The following is a 20144-nucleotide window of genomic DNA, read 5'->3' on the forward strand; positions in this document are numbered from 1 at the left end:
TGTGTAAATGTTTGACACTATAATAATTACTATTAATCTATACACCTATTCATTTTGTAAAGAAAAGCTCCATGTGGGACCAGTAGCATATATTTATCACAAGTGCTGTGGCTATAGTTTTTTACTCCCTACACTTGTATCACAACATGTTTGCCAAATCCCAAAGTACATATGTGCATATAAAAATGGATAGAACTAGGGCCTGAGGGTTGGAAAACAAAAGAGATTAAAAACTATAAATTAGGGAAATAGAGGAGGAGTCCATAAAGAATAAAGAGCAGATTAAAGTTCTTCCCTTCACTCTAAAATAGTCCAGTTACGCTAACCAAAATGACTGCATTTAGAATAAATGGACCTAACAGCTAATAGTTCACCAAACCCCCCCTCCCCCACCAAAAAGCCCATCTCTTTTGTTTTTGCACATTAAATCCTAATGGTAACTCAATAGTAATTTCAGTGATATGGTTAAAACTTCACACTTGAAGGATTAGGAGGAGCTACTTTGTCAGGAGTGAAATTAATCCAAGTGTAACCACATAGTTACCTAGTGAGTGAGTTATTTTACTCTTCTGTTATACTGTAGACCCATAAATGTTGACAGATTGTGAACTGCTTAAGTTTCAGGAATCAACTGCAGGCAAGTTCTTTGCTCTGTTCTTGTGTCTTTTAAGAGTGATACCTCTAATATATAATGGAACCGTTTCAGAAGTCAGTGGGTAGCTGAACAAAACTGTCTATATTAAAAGAAAACGTTCTTTTGAGTTTGTCATGGGATGTGCATATGGCGTTGGACTGGTATCAGTAACACTCTCCTATACTAACATAACATGGCTAAAAATAGCAGTGTAGACACAGCAGCATGGCTATACTAGCAGAGTGGTGACCCTGGGTATGTACTTGTGTTGCTAGCCTGCACTAACCCCCCTGTCCTCACATCTGTGCTGCTACTTTTAGCAGTTCGTGTGGTATGTCTTTGGGAACAGTGAATCTGAAAGTTCTGTGACTGTTCAAGGGAATGGGCTGAGAGCTCCAGAGGGATACTCAGAGAAAGGGAAACAATAGTTTGCTGAAACCTACAGCTCCCCAAAGCAGCCTTTTGTTCACCAAGGTTTAAAGTCGTTTTAACAGCCATATTCATAGTTTTGAGATGCCTCAGGAAACTGGAGTTTGGCTTAATGTAAAATGAAAAACTGTATCTTACCAGAATCACTGAATGAAATAGGCATGAGCTTAAAATAGATTTAAAATATTTCATATTATATAGACTAAGATGATATTGTACTTTTTTTGGATTTTGCTTTTCTTACTCTGTTTAATAGGCAGCATGTTTAAAACAAACAAAAGGAAGTACTTCTTCACATGACACAGTCATCCTGTGGAACTTGTTGCCCTGTGATGTTGTGAAGGCAAAAGTATAACTGGGTTCAAAAAAGAATTAGATAAATTCATGAAGGACAGGTCGGTCCATCAATGGCTATTAGTCAAGATGGCCAGAGATGCATCCCCATCCTCTGGGTGTCACCAAACCGCCAACTGCAAGAAGCTGAAACTGGACAACAGGGAAAAGCTTTGTTTGATCTAGGCAAGTATGTGTTGTGGAACAGTTTACCCTGGTATGGTTTGTGGTTGTTTTGTAGTCTTACTGCAAGTGTCTCCGAACTACAACTACATCTAGCAGATTAATATACCACTTGCTGCTTTTCTGATCTCCCAGAGGGGAGAACGGGCCTTCTTTTGTTCAAAGCATTCCAGCCCAATCTACAGAAAACGGTTTTCTGTGGATTGTGGAACATGTCCTAGCCAGTGTTGGTACAGAATTTGGACTAGATCCTTGGCTCTTAGGACATCTTGTGGGTATGTTTAAATAAATGTTGCAGCAGACTACACTGCTTAGGAGAGCACATTAATGAGTTAAATTCCATTAGGGAACAAGAGGGATTTTACAACTATGTTAAGTGATTAGCTGTTGATCTAACTGATGCAGGCACAAAAAGGTAACCTTTGTGTGCAGAAGGGGTTATTGTATAATGCATTTTTACCTATTTTCCTTTTGTGGTGTTGATGGATACTTGTCTGAGCAAGAATTTCTGACATCCAGCAGCTTTCTGCCATACGGAAACCTCATGAGAAATGCAAACACTCTATACTGTGGAAGAAATTAAACACTTCCTTTGTACTGCAAGTGAGACCATTTATGCCATTGCAACACTCACCTTCAACACTGCTGAATAATACAAACACGTATTTCTCCTTTTAATATGTAGCTGGCCGTTTCCTGCAAGGTTTTTTACACTGCAAGTTCTCTACAAGCTTGAGGAGAACAAGACACAGCTTGTTGCAGCAGTAGAAAGTTCCCTCATTCAGGTGTGTAGTGTAAAAACTCTCTTACCTACCCCAGTGAGATTTACAACTCAAGGGAGCGTTTGTTGTTTTTAGATTTGTTCAGTCAAAATTTTAGATGTGGCAGCTTACATCAGTTTTGATCACTACTTTGGCAATAATAATTTTAGAACAGCAGACAGGAAATCAAGACTAGCCAGAGTACGATAGTCACAAAACACAATTAACGTTTCCCAAAACACTTCTATCTGCCTGCAATTGTGCAGTTTGAAAGGAATAAATACTTTGTGCACTTATAGGTGGGTACACTGGAAAAACTAAGGCAGAGAATCCCAGCAAACTAAATATTTCCACAATCCAGTTTTATAAAGCATATACAAAACAGAGGTTCAATGTCATGATCTTTTAGCTTTTGCTGCAACACTCCACACCTAGTGCTGTATACACAAGAACTTAGGTCGGCTTAACTACACTGATCATGGGTGTGGATTTTTCAAACCCCTGACCAATGTAGTTAAATTGACCTAACTTTGTAGTTTAGACCAGGCCCTAATATAGGAACACAACTTCCCTGAATGACCATTAGCTATGTTGACAGAAGCACTCTATTGGTGTAGCTGCATTTTTAGTGAGGTTTTTTTTTTGCTGACATAGCTATGTTGGCTCTGGCATGTGTGGTTCCCACCCGCTCCTGATTGCCATAGCTATCAGACCAAGCTTTGTAGTATAGATCTGGCCTTAGAGATAAACAATCAAAATCCATGGTCTCTTGCTGAAATTTGCACTTTTTTTTTTTAAAGTTAGTACAGAAAATGAAGATAAAACAACACTGGACATAAAACTGAATAACTTTCGCTGACCCAAGTTAAAAGTCATAGGGAAAAATGCACGGAGGGAAACTTAGGAATTGTATATTTGTTAGCTGCACATAGCAATAAATTCATAGATGTTTTTGGATACTCTGACCCTTGCACAAGTAGCAGAAATACCAAGACACTTTAAAAAATCATTTTTCTTTATAATTTTTACAAAACCCCAAAGAAAAGAGTAAAAGGAAGATAAGCCAAAAAGATAAGTGAATACAGTAACAGTCTACATTACAAGAGTTAAATATAAAATCATTCTCTTTAGACAATTAAGATCCATCCTTGCTATACATATAAAGACACCTTTGTTAAATAGAATGCCTCTGTTGGGTGGTACATTTAATAAAAATAAATTTGATTTGAAAAATATAAACATCTATTAAAAATATTTCTTTAAGAAATAATTTGTAAGAATAACAGCAATGCTTCCTTAAGTTGTCACATCAGAAGTATCACCTCATATTTTGCTAGGTTCTACACTGTTCCATTTTGCAATTTAAGCCTTAAAAGTGCCAGTGTTTCCGATCTAACTAGTGCTTCAGAAGTGAGTTTGATATATAAAACGGATAGGAAGATGCAGTTTTTAGTTCTAGGTTTGGTATAGCCTTCAACATACTGTATATGAGAACATAGCAACATAGTTGAAGCAGAGAAACAGAAGTCATTTCATCACAGTGATACTTTCACCAAAAGCACAGAAGTGCAAGACATTTAAGATTACATACTGAATCCACAAAATATTTCAAACACAGAAGATCTTCCTTTCCTGTTGAGATAGACTTTTCAAACTTTTTTTTAAAGTAGGTCAAGTTTTGGGTTTACCAACCTTTAATGTTTCTAGTCTATCTGGTTCCCATGCTCCTTTCATTCCCCACCACCAATTTTTAAATTCTTTAAAGCAAAAGACACCAATAGTTTTTGCAGTAGCATTCTATGAGCAACCCTACCTCAAGCCCCTGGGCACATGTTGAAGGAAACCACTTCCAGTTTCAAGCTCCAAGTGTATGTCAGAGAGTAGGAGGGCTAAGCAGTTTTTTAAAATAGGAAAATACTTTAGTGTATGTTTGAACCATTTTTTGTTATGCTTTGTGAAAATGAAATTAAACAGCTTTGTAACAAAACACTGGCTCTCCGTACACATTGTCTTTTTCTTAGTTCTAGCTCATCAGCTTTCATCAGTGTCTTCTTTTATAGGTCTGTCTTGTCCTCATATTGGCACATACATGCAGCTCTCTGGCTATCCAGGTATGGTTTACATCCTAAATGTATAACTGCATCAAACAACAACTGAACAGTTGATTCACAGGCTGCAAGATACAAGGGGAGATGAAATCAGTATAAGATCATTTTAGAAGTACTTTTTACTGGAATATTGTAATAACTAAACATTACTCTTTTTTTCTTAAAGATTGTTTTCAACTTGCCAAAGCACAAATAGTGAACATAGCCTGATGAATTAATGTATGTATGATCATTTTCAACTCTAATTTCCACAACACGTCGAATCTTTTTCATATTTCAACTTCTGACAAAATTAACATTTATAGAGTAGATGCATTTTTTGTGGAAAATGCAATACAAATGTAATTGTAGTAATACAGCTTCGTGTTGCCCTTATTTATGTGAAAAAGCATTGAGTGTTATGCCTCTGGCTTTAATGGCAGATCTCTCACTAGTTCTGACAAATACTTCACTGCAGTCAAACTACTTTGAGGGCCTCCTCCTGCAAACATATTGCTCCTAATCAGACTAGTCATGGTACCAAGCAATGTGGCCCTGTTTTAGCACAGCACTTAACAATCTGGAGCTGTCAAATATTGCACATTTGCAGTACTGGATCCATGATCACAAAGCAGCATAGCATGCACTCCCACAGAAGTCAGATCAAAACATAGTATTGTTCTTTAAAGATAATTCCACCCTCTACTGCTGTTGCACAAAGCATTACTTTCCTCCCCTACTTAGGCCTGGTCTACACTGGGGTGTGGAGCTAAGTCGGTCTCAGTTACGCAACTTCAGCTATGAAAATAGCATAGCTGAAGTCGATGTACTTAGAGTTACTTACTGCAGTGTCTTCACTGCGGTAGGTCGACTGCTGACGCTCCCCCGTCCACTCCACCTACGCTTCTCGCTCCGGTGGAGTACCAGAGTTGACGGGAGAGCGCTCAGCGGTTGATTTATCACGTCTTCACCAGGCACGATAAATCGACCCCCGCTGGATCAATCACTCTGGAGGTAAGTGTAGACATGCCCTTAAATTAAGGGCTGAGCCTCCTCCTATTGAAGTCCCTGCCAGAACTTCTGCTGCCTTCAATGGGAGTAAGATTGGTAACTAAGAGAATACTAAAAATAGCACCAATTCTAATATATAACATAATGCAAAATTTAAGAGGCTACTCTCTTGTCACAAGAGCAACAGCTATGCCACTGGATTCCGGAATGTGCGTTCCTGGCAAATAAATTCATTAGGAGTCTATAACCGACACCTCAATTATTTGGAAAGAGAACAGGAGTCTCCTTGGATTTTTCAGTAACTGGAGCCCACCCTGTTAAGAGTAAAATTCAAACTTTAAAAGGAACATTTAGGCAAAGGATTAATGTTCACTACCTAAGAGATAACTGTATTTTATTTGTAAAAGGAAACAGTTCAGCATTTGCCTGCAATTTATTCTGTCACATGCAGCAGCAGGTTAAATCACATCCAATGCAACAAAAAATATTTTATTTGCAGTGCTGCAGCAATATATCGGATTATAGTAATTTTTATGAAGTGGTACTGCTGGTTTTCATGCGCATTAAAAGGGATCATGAAGTAAAAAGATACAAGGTTTAATATTTAGGCCAGTTCTTTTCATAGTCTCTCACTTTTGACTTCAGTCTAACAAAGATACACGTTAGGGTAGTATTTTAGGGAAGCTCGGTGTAGGAGGTGAAGAATATTAAGTTGTAGTTCTTTGCAGAGAATTTTTTCCTTCCTCTACCTTTTTTACTAGCTCTACATATGTAAAAGCCAGAAAATACATCTCACAGATCTCTTCTCTTAAAAAAAATAGGGAGGGAAAGTGAAATAACAGTAGTTTATTACTACTCCCAGGTTCAGATTCAATTAGTTTAGACTGGTGGTTCCCAGACTTGTTCCACCGCTTGTGCGGGGAAAGCCCCTGGCGGGCTGGGCCGGTTTGTTTACCTGCCGCGTCCGCAGGTTTGGCCAATCATGGCTCCCAGTGGCTGCGGTTCGCTGCTCCAGGCCACTGGGAGCTGCTGGAAGTGGCGCAGGCCAAGGGACATATTGGCCACTGCTTCCAGCAGCTCCCATTGGCTGCTGGAAGATCTGTTGGGAGAAGGAGAAGGGAGGCAAGCCAAGCCGCTGTTCCTACGAGTGAGTTCTTGAAAGTGTGTGTTTGTTTGCTGATTTGTTTTCAGTTTGCAGAGTCTAACAGGTGGCAGTGTATGGCGAGAGAAGCAGAGCTTTTGATCACACCTGAACCCTGATTGGGGGCAGAGCTTCCCTAATCAGCATGCCTATAAAGGCAGCCAGCCCGCCCAACAGCAAATGGATGAGAACAGGGGAGAGTGTGTTGCACCCCGACAGGTGCTTAGGAGAGAAGGCTACAACCGCTACACAGGCAGCAGTGGTAGTGACCTGAAGAATAGAATAGAATAGAATAGAAAATGAAAATGACTGGATGTGAAAGATGTGGTTTGTGTTATTCTGGAGAAGGTACCTGAAAGGTGCTTCATTTGTATGAAATGCCACCTGATAGCTCTGATGGAAGAGATGGGTCTGATGTTTGGAGATGCAACTAGAATCTATGGTTGAGTTATGAAAGAGATTTGAGCAGATGATGAAGGGAAGGAGAGAAGAGGCTGATGAGAAACATCAAGATTTTTCAGGTGATTTTTCCTTGCTGATCCACCCCTTCTTCTGTTTCTTGTAGGCTCTCTCTTGAAGATCAAAAAGCACAGGGGGAAAAGGGAGAACTGCCAAAAGCCAAGCAGAATTGAACCTTGCAAAGGAAATTAAAACCAATAGCAATAGGTTATTTAGCCATACAAATAAAATGAACACAAAGAAAGACGACATGGGACTGCTAAGCACTGAGAATGGGGTAGAGATCAGACAATCTAGGTATGCCCCAACACTTACATGAATGTTTTGCCTTAGTTTTTAATGAGAGTAATGAGGAGTCTGGGAACAGTGGTAGGGTGGCTAATGGGAAGGAGGATGTGGAACTGGAAATACCCACATCTGAGGTGGAAGCCGAACTCTAGCATTTTATGGGACCAAATCAGGGGAAGGGTGAATAATGTCCATTCATGAATGTTAAAGGAATGGACACATGAAATTGCGAATCCGATAGCACGGAATTTTAACAAATATAAAAAATTAAGAGGGTCAGACCCTATGACTGGAGAACTACAAATATAATACCTATATTTAAGGAAAAGTGTGTGCGTGGGGGGAAAAAATCCAGGAAACTGTAGGCAAGGTCATAAAATAAATTCTGAAAGAGAGAGCAGGTAAGCACATAAAGGTAAACTTGATTTTTATTTTTTTTTTTGAGAATAAAAGTGATTTTTCTAGACAAAGGAAATGCAGTAGATCTAATCTACCTGGATTTCAGTAAAGCATCTGATATAGTTCCACATGGGAAATTATTAGTTAAATTGAAGAAGATGGGGATTAATATAAGAATATTAATAAGAATCAAAAGATGGGTAAGGAACTGATTAAAGGGGAGGCTACAATTGGTCACACTGAAAGGTGAACTGTCAGGATGCAAGAAGGTTACTACTGGAGTTCCTCATTAATTGATCTTGGGACCAATCTTATTTAACATTTTTATTAATGACGTTGGCACAAAAAGTGGGGGTGGGCTGATAAAGTTCGCAGATGACCCAAAGTTGGGAGATACGGCCAATATGGAGGAAAACCAGAACATCATACAAGAAGATTTGGATATCTTTGAAAACTAGGGTAATAGAAATGGGATGAAATTTCATAGTGCAAAGTGCAAGGCCATGCATGCAGGGCCTAAGCAAGAATTCTTGTTATAAGCTGAGGACCTATCAGTTAGAAGTGACAGAGGCGGAGAAAGCCCTAGGTGCATTAGTCGATCCAGGATGACAATGTGATGTGGCTGGAGGCTGATACAGTCCTAGGATGCATCAGGTGAGGTATTTCCAGTCGACACAGGGAAGTGTTATTACCATTATACATTGTTTACAAGACTGAACTTGATAAATTCATAGAGGGGGTGATATGATCAGATTGTCTACAATGGCTTATGGCCCACCCACAACTGCTATTAGCAAATATCTCCAACGACCAGAGATTGGACACTAGATGGGGAGGGCCCTGAGTTACTACAGAGAATTTTTCCAAGTATGTGTGTGTCTGGCTCTCGCCATGCTGTTGTGGTCTAACTCCATTATACTCAGACTTCAGTAGTTCAGGAGCCAAATTAGCAATCAACATTATCCAAAAGACACACAGTAGTGTGAATTCATTGTTTCATTTACTAGATATATACACATAATAGTCCCTTCTGGCCTTAAAGTAATATTTGGTCAGTCATTTTGCTTTGAGAATTTTTTATATATCTATATCAGTTAGACCAGTGACACTCCGACTGAATTTATATAAAAAAATTCTCAGAGCAAAATGACTGACCAAATATTACTCATTACTCAATTGTAGTTGATAAAAAAAAAAAAAAAAAAAAACACAGTAAACCATCCTGATGGTTAATAATTAAATCAGTGTTTTAATATCATGTGCTGCAAAGCCGCAGGGGACACTGCTGCTTCAGTCTGAGTATCACTTGTCTAACCGATAGCTATATTTGGGATTGGGAAGGAATTTTCCCAGCCGTTCAGATTGGCAGAGATCCTAGAAGTATTTTGCCTTCCTCTGCAGCATGGAGCAGCAAGATGTCTTGCTGGTTTGAATTAGAGAAAATGGCAGATTCTTTGTAACTTGAAGTCTTCAACTCAAGACTTGAGTAACTCAGCCCAAGGTTATGGGCCTACTGCAGGAGTGGGTGGGGATCTGTGACCTGAGGTTGTAGGACATCAGACTAGATGATCATGATAGTCCCTTCTGGGCTTAAAGTCCATGAGTCTGAGTCTTTATACAACTTCAGTAAAAGATCAACTCAATATAACTTGCATGCTATTTTTCTGCCTTACCCTGTACGCTCTCTGATATTCCTAGTGTTTTCTGTACTTCTCTGCAGATCTTGGAGAGACAATACTGAAACTGTTCATCACAATCATTTTTTCTATTGCCACAGGTATCATAGCATCTGTCATGTTGATTACAGCACTTTGTCATCGAAGGGATACCAATGTCAAACTGAAAAGGAAAAAAATCAAGGTTGGTATTCCAGCCAACAAGATAATTTTATTGCATCGGGATTGGTAAAAATTGCCTGCCTTCTATGCACACTGTTGAATCAATCTGGTTGATGAAGTTATTTAAAAAAACCAAAAACAACAAAAAAATATTACCTGCTACTGCAAATACCAAACAAAATGTTACTGGCATGGACAGTGAGAGAGGACCTGAATCCAGGATTCTGCCATCATTAGGTCAACCCAATATTATTGGTTTTAAATCAGAAAATATTCTATTTCATCCACTGCAGGTCTTAGATCTTTTGCTGGGGGGAGGGAGGTGGATATCTTGTTGAATGATCATTCATTTAATATCATTCCTGTAATATTCTAGAGTACTGAAGAAAAATGTTTATATTAGCAAACATCCAGTTACTAGTCTATTACTGGGGCCCTATCAAATTCACAGCAATGAAAAACGTGTCACAGAGCATGAAATCTGGTCTCCCCCCGGAAATCTGGTCTTTTGTGTACTTTTACCCTATACTATGCAGATGTCACCGGAATGTCTCAAACTGGGGGTCCCGACCCAAAAGAGGATTACGGGGGGTTGCAGAATTATTGTAGGGGGTTTGAGGTATTGCCACCCTTACTTCTGCGCTGCCTTCAGAGCTGGGTGGCTAGAGAGCGGCAGCTGCTGGCCAGGTGCCCAGCTCCGAAGACACCAGCCTGCCAGCAGCAGCACAGAATATCATACCAGGCCATCCTTACTCCTGCGCAGTTGCTGGCCGTGGTGCTACCTTCAGAGCTGGGCTCCCAGCCAGCAGACGCTGCTCTCCAGCTGCCCCGCTCTGAAGGCAGCGCCGCCACCAACAGTTGCACAGAAGGAAAGGGGGCAATACCGTGACCCTGCTACAATAAGCCTGTGATTTCCCCCAGCGCACACACAGCCCCCTTTTGGGTCAGGACCCCTACAGTTACAACACTGTGAAATTTCAGATTTAAACAGCTGAAATCATGAAACTTGCCTTTTAAAAAAAAAAAAATCCTATGACTATGAAATTGACCAAAATAGATTGTTAATTTGGTAGGGCCCTATCTATTACTAGTAGTGACTAATTTTTTCTCCCATGTCATTGCAGAAATTCAGCCACAAACTAAGAAAAACATGAATATTTCGTTTAGGAAATCTAATCACACAATATACAACCATAAATATCTTCCCCATGTAGGTACTTAGAGATCATGATCAAGTCACCTCTTAGCTTTCTCTGGATAAACTAAATAGATTGAGCTTCTTAATTATCTCAGGTTTCAGAGTAGCAGCCGTGTTAGTCTGTATTCACAAAAAGAAAAGGAGGACTTGTGGCACCTTAGAGACTAACCAATTTATTTGAGCATAAGCTTTCATGAGCTACAGCTCACTTCATCGGATGTAGCTCACGAAAGCTTATGTTCAAATAAATTTGTTAGTCTCTAAGGTGCCACAAGTACTCTTTTTCTTTTTAACCATCTCGCTGTCTCACTATAGAGCAAACTGTCCACACTTTGTATCATTCTTGTAGCTCTTTTCTGAACCTTTTCCAATTTTTCAGCACCAGGGCAGGAAGCTGAAGATAGACCAGTTCAGACTAGAAAATAGGTGCACACTTTTAAGTGAGAATAATTTAGCAAACAGTGCGGCTTATATACAGATATAATAGATTCTCCATCACTTGAAGTCTTTAAATCAAGACTGGATATTTTTCTGAAAGATCTGCTACAACTCAAATAAAAGTTATGGGCTTCCTACAGAAATTAATGGGTGAGATTCTTTGGCTTCTTTTAGTCTGACCACTTGCATAATGATCATAATGGTCCCTTCTGGCCTTATAAATATGATGCACATTTCTATGTTTAGAATGGAAGTGTAAAACTAGCACACTTCTTTTTGAAGTAGATTGCTCACAACCCATTTTTAAATATGAAAGTCCAAGTAAATATGAAAAAATAAAATGCATGAAGGAACGATTTACATGAACTCCAAATAGCGGGGATCCGCATCCATTTGGTGGTGAAAGCTTATACCCATAACGTGGAAGAGGCTTCGACCCTGTAAAAAAGGAATTTTAAAAGCATTGAGTACAGATCTTTTGCTTCAAGCTACTGCACAGACCCCCTATTTTACTGCTTAAAATAATATAGGCCAAAATTTTCAAAACTATATGCTTAACACTAGGCATTTAAATCCGTATTTAGGCACCTGAATATTCAAAGCTCCCACCACGCTGCAAGTCAGGGGGAGCTACAGGTATTAAGTACTTCTTAATATTTTATTTACTTATTTGGTTTGATTTTAGCTATCCAAATTCAAAACATCAAGCCTACAAAGAATATATTAGGTAAGGCAGAAGTGTACTATATGCAGGGAGAACTAAAAAGCAGAAAAACAAGTTTAGTAAACTTACCAAGACTTCTACATACTTTTCTTATCTATAATCCAAGACACTGCTCTTAATTTTCATTTTAGACATCAGAACTACGAACTGGAGTGAACATGATACAGAAATATTGTTGCTTATTTCTGTACAACTACAACATTGATTGATTCTGTTTGAGCAGGGCTTCCTTGGTATTTTAGAAAGCATGCAAAGGGGAAATGCCATGAAATTACTGTGATACCCTACACTACAATAAGGAGAAATATGGAATTTTTAAAGAATAAGCTAAACTGCTTTTGGCATCTGAGACCAAACTGAAGGAAGCATTCTACGGAAGGGAGTGTATGGGAGAGGGTATATGTAGAAGTTGGAGGCTAGAAAGCAATGCATGATGTCACTGCTACTCCTAAAGCAGAGAGAGGCATCACAGAAAAACTGCATGTACATACAAATTGCTAGAATGCATTTAGTGTAAGGAAGAAATTTCAGATGGGACTTTATACTATCCCAATTGAAAAGGGCTTATGCAGTGAATCTTCCATTTTTAACATTTTCATATGTCTTGAGGTTATAAATAGTTTTGTGATTTTTTTTTTTAAAAAAGTCCCTGACTGAAGTATCTTACATATGCTAAATAGATTCTAGCAATGAAAAATAAGAGGGGCAGAGGAAAGTAAAATCCCCACACATTACACCTAATTAAATGTGCAGTGTCCTAGCTGGAGGAAAAGAATCCGTCTTGACCCTTCCAGGCAACATATTTATGCCCAATGACATAAAATTAAATTAGTTTGTTTTACCAGTGCAATAGCATGTGTTAACTTAATAGGTATTAAGCCAAAGCTCAAGTTTCACTGCAATCATGTTCTAAGTTTTTCATTAAATTTCTGGCAACTGTGTGTTTGTTAAATTGAGTAACTTCTCTACAGTAACTTAAATAGGTCCTCTTTTTACTATTGAATTTGGACTAGCAATTCTGATGGAAGTTTCAGGGAACATTATTTTTCATATACAAAAGTCTGAAAAACAACATATCCTAGTACAGCCAATAACCATTCTACGCTTAACTGTTATTCCCTTAAGTGCCCAATACTTCTGTAATAAAGACCCTTGAAATGATGAAAGTACTAAATTACACCTGTGGCAACTAACTACAGTGAGAAGAGAGTGGTCACTTTGAAGAGTATTCAGAACAGTTTTATTACTACTAAGATACAGCAAGTTAGAGTTGCTACAGACAAAAACATTGGACACTGTCATGAAAGTTAACAAAAAATCACTGACAACCAAAAATCCTGTGTCAGACTTATGAGTACAATGTAGACACTATACATTATCTCCAAGATAAGGAAACTAAACCCTGTAATACAGAAGACTGGTGTGAAGACAGGGCTGTACTTAACCCTATTTTTAACATACACTTTTTTAAAAGTTCCAGACAAGATATTAATGATGTCAGGCTGCCACAGATATCAGTTATCAAAATAACTGTAGAACCTGACAGTTTTTGTTCTTTTCTGGGTTTGATGGTGGCAGAGAGAGAAATCTTTATATGACGGTACATTAGGGCAAGAGAAATTCCTAAACCAAAAGCCGCAGATGACGTCATGGTTCAGAATGCATTAATCCTAACCAGATGTTCAACATTTTACCTGGAAACTGATCTGTTGCCCCTAGAAATGGACCCAAGCCAGGGCATGAGGGCATCTGGAACTGAACTCCCCCAGAGTTCAGCGAGAGTTTTTAGAGCCAGATCTAGTTTTCGTTGCCATCAGTTAGTATGTTTTTGGAAAGGGATCCGCTGCAAAGTTTGGCTCCAACCCTCTGCCAAAATCCAGGCCCACCTCTGCTGGGAGCTCAGCGCCTCCCTCCCCCGAGCCGGGTGTTTGGTAGGAGGTTATGACTTGTTATTACCATCGCTGCATTTATACAGACACAGGCCGTCCTCTCCTCCCAGGAGATCCAGAGCCGCGTTCAGGTACATGTCTATCTTGTGCACCCCGTTCCGGATGGTCTTGAGGGTCATCCTCCAGTCCGGGGTCTGGGGCTCCTGCTGGCACTGACCCAGCAAGCCACAGGCCAGAAGCAGCAGGGCGCAGGCCATTACCTGCGCAGAAGGTCCCGCGGCTCGGGCTCGGGCTCGGGGACCGCCGCCGCCAGGGAGTCCGCGCTGGGCTGGCCGGGGCGCTCGCTATGGCCCCGCGGCCGGCTGCATGCCGCGCGCACCTTGGGGACGACCCGCGCGCCTCACCTGCCCGCAGCCCGGGCCTCCCCCGCTTGCCCCGGCCGCGGAACTTCCACCATCCCGTGCAACTTCAGCACCGCTCCGCCGGGCCGGGCCGGGCCCCGCCTCCGCCAGCCAGCCAGCCTGGCCGGGCGCGGGGCGGGGCGGGGCTCTCCCTGCCGGGAAGGGAGGCGGGCGCTGGGCGGAGGAGCCTGAGTTCGGAGCGCGGCTTTTCTGCGGCGCGTGCCCTGGCTCTGAGGCTCGGCAGCCCCTGCAGGGGATGTGGGGGCTCTTCTGCCCCGGGCTGCGCGCGGCTGGCTCGGCTCGGCTCGGCTCCACAATTTCTACTGCCTGACCTGCGTGCTGCCCGTGGGGACTGTAGACTACGGAAGGACTTTGCCCTTTGCTGTCCTGTCTTCCATTTAAAGCTTTCCAACGTTACAGAGCTATAAAGCCCCAATTTCACGGATGCTAATGAATTAAACACAAAACTGTTTTAAATAATAGATGAAACACTTAGCCCCTTGTCTGCAGATCTCAAAGCACTTCACATATTGTGAGTTAGGTCAGACGAGTTGTGATGGGTTAGGCCTGGATCCTGAAAATACATGTGCTTAATTAACTACACTTAACAGTGCCATTAACTTCAATGGGACTACTGGTAGTAAAGTGTTAAGCACGTTTAAGCCTGTGCAGGAGTTGGGATCTATTAGAGAGTGAATTTGTGTGGGGGGGTGGAGGGTGAGAAAACCTGGATTTGTGCTGGAAATGGCCCACCTGTTGATCACTTTAGATAAGCTATTACCAGCAGGACAGTGGGGTGGGAGGAGGTATTGTTTCATGATTTCTGTGTGTATATAAAGTCTGCTGCAGTTTCCACGGTAAACATCTGATGAAGTGAGCTGTAGCTCACGAAAGCTCATGCTCAAATAAATTGGTTAGTCTCTAAGGTGCCACAAGTACTCCTTTTCTTTTTGCGAATACAGACTAACACGGCTGTTCCTCTGAAACCTGTCATTACAAAGAATGTGTACCAGGCTTTTCAGTTCCTAGATAATTTGTTTGTAACTTGCTCTGCAGTTTTGAGATCTTTGTGAGGGTTTCTCCCCATTATATAAATAAATCTTTGGGTTAAACTAAAGCCAAGCTAAAGCTAAATTCTGAAATATTTGCCTTCTTCAAATATATTCTGCTATAGAAAACAACTTGTGGTTCAAAATAAGTTAAGAAGCAGCTTAGGTCATAAAGGTTTTTGTAGCATTTATATAGTATTCCTGATTTGATTTGCTGTGCAAGAATTGTGGAACCATGAATACTACAAGATATGCCCTTGAAGTAGATTCCCTCTCCAGTGAAATGTAGTCATTTAACAAAAAATCCTCATCTGCATTAATAATATGGGGAAGATATGGACTTCATATATTCCTAATATAGTGCATTCTATTTTGTTTGGAAAGGGGTTAAAAACTGTAGAGCTCCACGACAAGTAAGACTTAATCTATTCCATATTATGTTTTAAGAAGGTTTCAGAATAACAGCCGTGTTAGTCTGTATTCGCAAAAAGAAAAGGAGTACTTGTGGCACCTTAGAGACTAACCAATTTATTTGAGCATGAGCTTTCGTGAGCTACAGCTCACTTCATCGGATGCATACCGTGGAAACTGCAGAAGACATTATATACACACAGACACCATGAAACAATACCTCCTCCCACCCCACTGTCCTGCTGGTAATAGCTTATCTAAAGTGATCATCAAGTTGGGCCATCTCCAGGTTCTCTCATCTCCAGGTGAGAGAACCTGGATTTGTGCTGGAAATGGCCCACCTTGATTATCATACACATTGTGAAGAGAGTGGTCACTTTGGATGGGGTATTACCAGCAGGAGAGTGAGTTTGTGTGTGGGGCGGCGGAGGGTGAGAAAACCTGGATTTGTGCTGGAGATGGCCCAACTTGATGATCACTTTAGATAAGCTATTACCAGCAGGACAGTGGGGTGGGAGGAGGTATTGTTTCATGGTGTCTGTGTGTATATAATGTCTTCTGCAGTTTCCACGGTATGCATCCGATGAAGTGAGCTGTAGCTCACGAAAGCTCATGCTCAAATAAATTGGTTAGTCTCTAAGGTGCCACAAGTACTCCTTTTCTTTTTATGTTTTAAGAAGTCATTTGGGGGCGGGGAGCAGCCTTTCCGCCTGAGTTTGTAATGTCTGTTTCAAGAACAGATTATTTTGAAATGATATGGATTCAAAATAAGATAGGTAAAGAACTGGGAGAGTTCCTTTTGTGAGCTGACCACATGAGAGACAGTGGCTTTGGGTGACATTAGTAGAAAGTGGTAATGTCAAATCTTTGGTGTTTTAGTGGGTTAGCAAAGACCATTTGTTAGAGCTGGCTGAATTTACAATCTTTTTGAAATGTTTTGATTGGATGGTGGAGGAAATCACAGTCACGTGTTTTGCAGGAAAATGGTCCAGTTTTCCAATCAGCTATATCACTTATACATTGAGTGCAGTGGGAGAAAGAACAAGCCCAGAGACCTGACAAATCAGTAAACCTTAGTATTTCATCAGTTGGACTCCTCTGAGCAAACACTACTTCCAAAACCAGAGGTACTATGTTTTGGGCAAATCATAATTACCTTATTCACTTGAAGTCAATGGGATTGCTTGTGCGCATATGCCTAGCAAGATTTGGCTGTTTATATCTTAAGTATACTGATTCAGAACATAGTGAATGAATTTATATATATTTAATTTCTGCAATACAATCCAGTATTTTATTTCATGGCATTGTTAAATGTGATTGGAGAGTAATCGTGCAACAATTACTCATGCGAGTGATCCTACTCCAGTGATAGAATCACTTGTGTGAGACAGGGCTGTAGGACTGGGCCGTAATGAAAAGGCAGAATGATGGTAAAACTATTAAATATGAAGAGCCCACTCCTATTTTGCTGAGGAGAACATGTAGGCCCAGGTAAATTCACCTGCAAAACACATTTTGGAGTTTCTGGAAATTAAGTTTGTAAACAAATAAAAATCCTAAGTACTACTTACATGAGCTCAACTAGGATTGTGGTGAGAGTTTTTTCATTCTGGCAAAGAGACCTTCATTTTTGGATGTACCAACCCCCTCAAATGTAGTGCTTTTGAAATTTCAGGACAGAATTAACAATTAATCAGAGCAGAAAGCTGGTTAATGACACTGCTGTCCTGCTCCCAGGTAAGGTCAGGAAGCAGAGCAGGAAGATCTATCCAGGCAAGAGGCCCATGCACTCGGCATTTTATTGTTTCATTTCTCTACCCAAGGATATAAAATGATTACTTTCAAGTAAGTACCAACAGAAACACAGGAACAAGTGACTGGCACTGGGTAAAGCAAGTTGAAAGAGAAGGGGGGAGCTCTTATCCCACCTGTCAAAGAGGAAGGAAGTACCCTCCTTGACCTTATTTTGCAGGGAGGGATATCTCAGTGGTTTGAGCATTGGCTTGCTAAACCCAGAGTTGTGAGTTCAATCCTTGAGGGGGCCATTTAGGGATCTGGGGCAAAAATTGGTGATTGGTCCTGCTTTGAGCAGGGGGTTGGACGAGATGACCTCCTGAGGTCCCTTCCAACCCTGATATTCTAAGACTCTCCCGGTGTTCAATGAACCAAGGCCCCCATTCAGGAAAGCACTTCAGACTGCATCCACAAATGTCCCACTTTTAAGAACCACTGTGATCCATGAAGCTCCTGCTCAGCTGATGCCTAACCCTGTAAGTTGCCTAAACCTAAGATGCCTAAACCTGAATTCACTTGTCGCTTTCATTTTCCCCGTACAAATTTCCTAGACAAGGGTTGTACTTCGTCACACTTGTTCTGTTGCCTCAGTGCTAATGCCTATTGTCCTGTCCTCTCTCCCCCCCACCCCCAAGCTGGTCCTCAAACCAGGTGGAGATAGGCTTACCCTGCTTATCTCACCTGCTGGGCTGGCCTGATAGGTGTTTTCAGAGGGTGCTGAGCGCTACACAAAACAGTGGTGGGGAAAGAGATTTCCCCCACAATCTTTGGCCCAATGGCTAGGTTACTCATCTCAGAGGTAGAAGATCCTGGTTTCATTCCCCCCATGTCCTGATGAGATGGGATTTAAACAGGGCTCCCCCACCTTTCAGGTGACTGCTCTAACCATTGGACTATGGGATATTCTGAGGTGGGTTTTTCTCAATCTTTCTTGTTTAAACGATTCTTTAATTGAATAATTAAATAATTGGAGCAGAGATAGAATGGCTTTGTAGCTCAGGGGTGAGGGCACTGGAGAGGTGGGACTCCCCTGTTCAAATCCTTTCTTTTCATGAGGTAGAGGGGAGAATTGAACAGGGGTACGCCCACATCCCAGGTGAGTGCTCTAACCATTAAGACTAAAGGTTATATGGGGTCCTGCTAGACATTTTGTGTGGAGCTAGGCAGGTGCCTAAGCCATTCTTTCAAGAAACAACTGAAGTACTTAAGCCACCTGACTCCAGGAGAGGTGTTCCTGGTTGTGGATCATAAGCAGAGATTGGTGGTGATGAGGGGGCTCCTCCCCCCAAACCCAGATTTAGGCACCAAACTCCTTGTGAAGAGCAGGGTTTAGGACGCATACCTCTTGTTGGCAGCTTCCTGCATGGTGTGTTGACTTTTGTGGAGCCCATTCTCAGGTGTTTACCTTTCCCCATGTATTGTATAGGGAGTGCTTAACTCAGGCTTTGTGATTTTTCAAGGCTCTTAAAAGTTAGATGTTGCAACCCTCATCACTGAAATGCCTATGTCTCTTTTTGGATCTGGGTCAAAGCCCCTTTACGGATCTGGGCCTTCCCATATAGGATTTAACCACATGCACCTCTTTAAATGCTTTGCTGAATAGAGATGCTTTCCTGAATTGGGAGCCAAATTAGGAAGAAGATAGGGAGCTGTACACCCCTTACTTTGACAATGTCCTTATGTGATGGAATGTACCCCTGTAGTCACACCCTAAACAGTGTTGTAGTAATCTTTGTACAAAGTATGCCTTTTGAGGCATCATTTGAAAATTCACAACTTGCTGATCAGTGATATCATAGTAAAATGCATGTAGAAACATTATGTGCAAAGTTATGAACATAAGCTGAAATCATGACTGAGTGTGGCGAGAGACTAAACCAGTTTCTTAAAGACAAAGGGAAAACTAATGATACCCCATCCAGGTATCAACAAAGTGGCCATCCTTTGGCAAGAAAGGGGGCAGGGACAAAGATCTGCATCTGAACAAAGGTCTCCTTCATTCATAGCATGAGGTCTCCTTCATCCACCAGACACCCTGTCTCTTGGTTCTCAGTGGAAATTGTTTTTCAAGGAAAGACTGAAACTATAAAAAGGAGGGGCAAAAATCTCAAGAGGTGCCCTCCCCTCTCTGTCCATCTCACTGTCCACACCTGAGAAGACAAAGTAAACAGCCATTGGACTTTAAGGGAGGGATCCTGACCTGAAATTTTGGACAGTAATACTGTTGGAAGCATGCGGTGAGAAACTTTCCTTTGGAGCTAGGCACTAAACATTTTTACCTTTATTTTCTTGTAACCATTTCTGACTTGGATGCCTCATTGCTTGTACTCACTTAAAATTTGTCTCTTTGGAGTTAATAAACCTGTTTCATTGTTTTATCTAATCCAGTGTGTTTAAATTAGTGTCCGGGTAACTCCATTTAAGGTGGTAAACTGGTGTATGTTGTTCCCTTAAAGGAATAATGGACTTAATATTTTTGGATTATCCAGGAGAGGGCTGGGCAGTACAAGACGGGTAGTGATCACTTCAACGGGTAGTGATCAATGGCTCCATGTCTAGTTGGCAGCCGGTGTCAAGTGGAGTGCCCCAGGGGTCGGTCCTGGGGCCGGTTTTGTTCGATATCTTCATAAATGATCTGGAGGATGGTGTGGATTGCACTCTCAGCAAATTTGCA

The 20144-nt window shown here is 41.1% G+C and overlaps 1 protein-coding gene across 1 annotated transcript; it reads right to left on the minus strand.

Annotated features, from left to right (window-relative positions):
- Nucleotides 1-3361: 3361 nt before the first annotated feature.
- PLA2G12A (phospholipase A2 group XIIA) lies at nt 3362-14465 on the minus strand. Its single transcript, XM_073340888.1, has 4 exons — nt 13880-14465; nt 11561-11637; nt 9399-9564; nt 3362-4513 (listed from the first exon to the last, which is right to left on the minus strand). Exons 1-4 carry the CDS (start codon nt 14067-14069, stop codon nt 4395-4397), a joined length of 552 nt encoding a protein of 183 aa, XP_073196989.1. The 5' UTR covers nt 14070-14465; the 3' UTR covers nt 3362-4394.
- Nucleotides 14466-20144: the final 5679 nt, after the last annotated feature.

Source organism: Lepidochelys kempii, chromosome 4, assembly GCF_965140265.1.
Source record: "Lepidochelys kempii isolate rLepKem1 chromosome 4, rLepKem1.hap2, whole genome shotgun sequence".
In the NCBI taxonomy this organism is placed as follows: Eukaryota; Metazoa; Chordata; order Testudines; family Cheloniidae; genus Lepidochelys; species Lepidochelys kempii.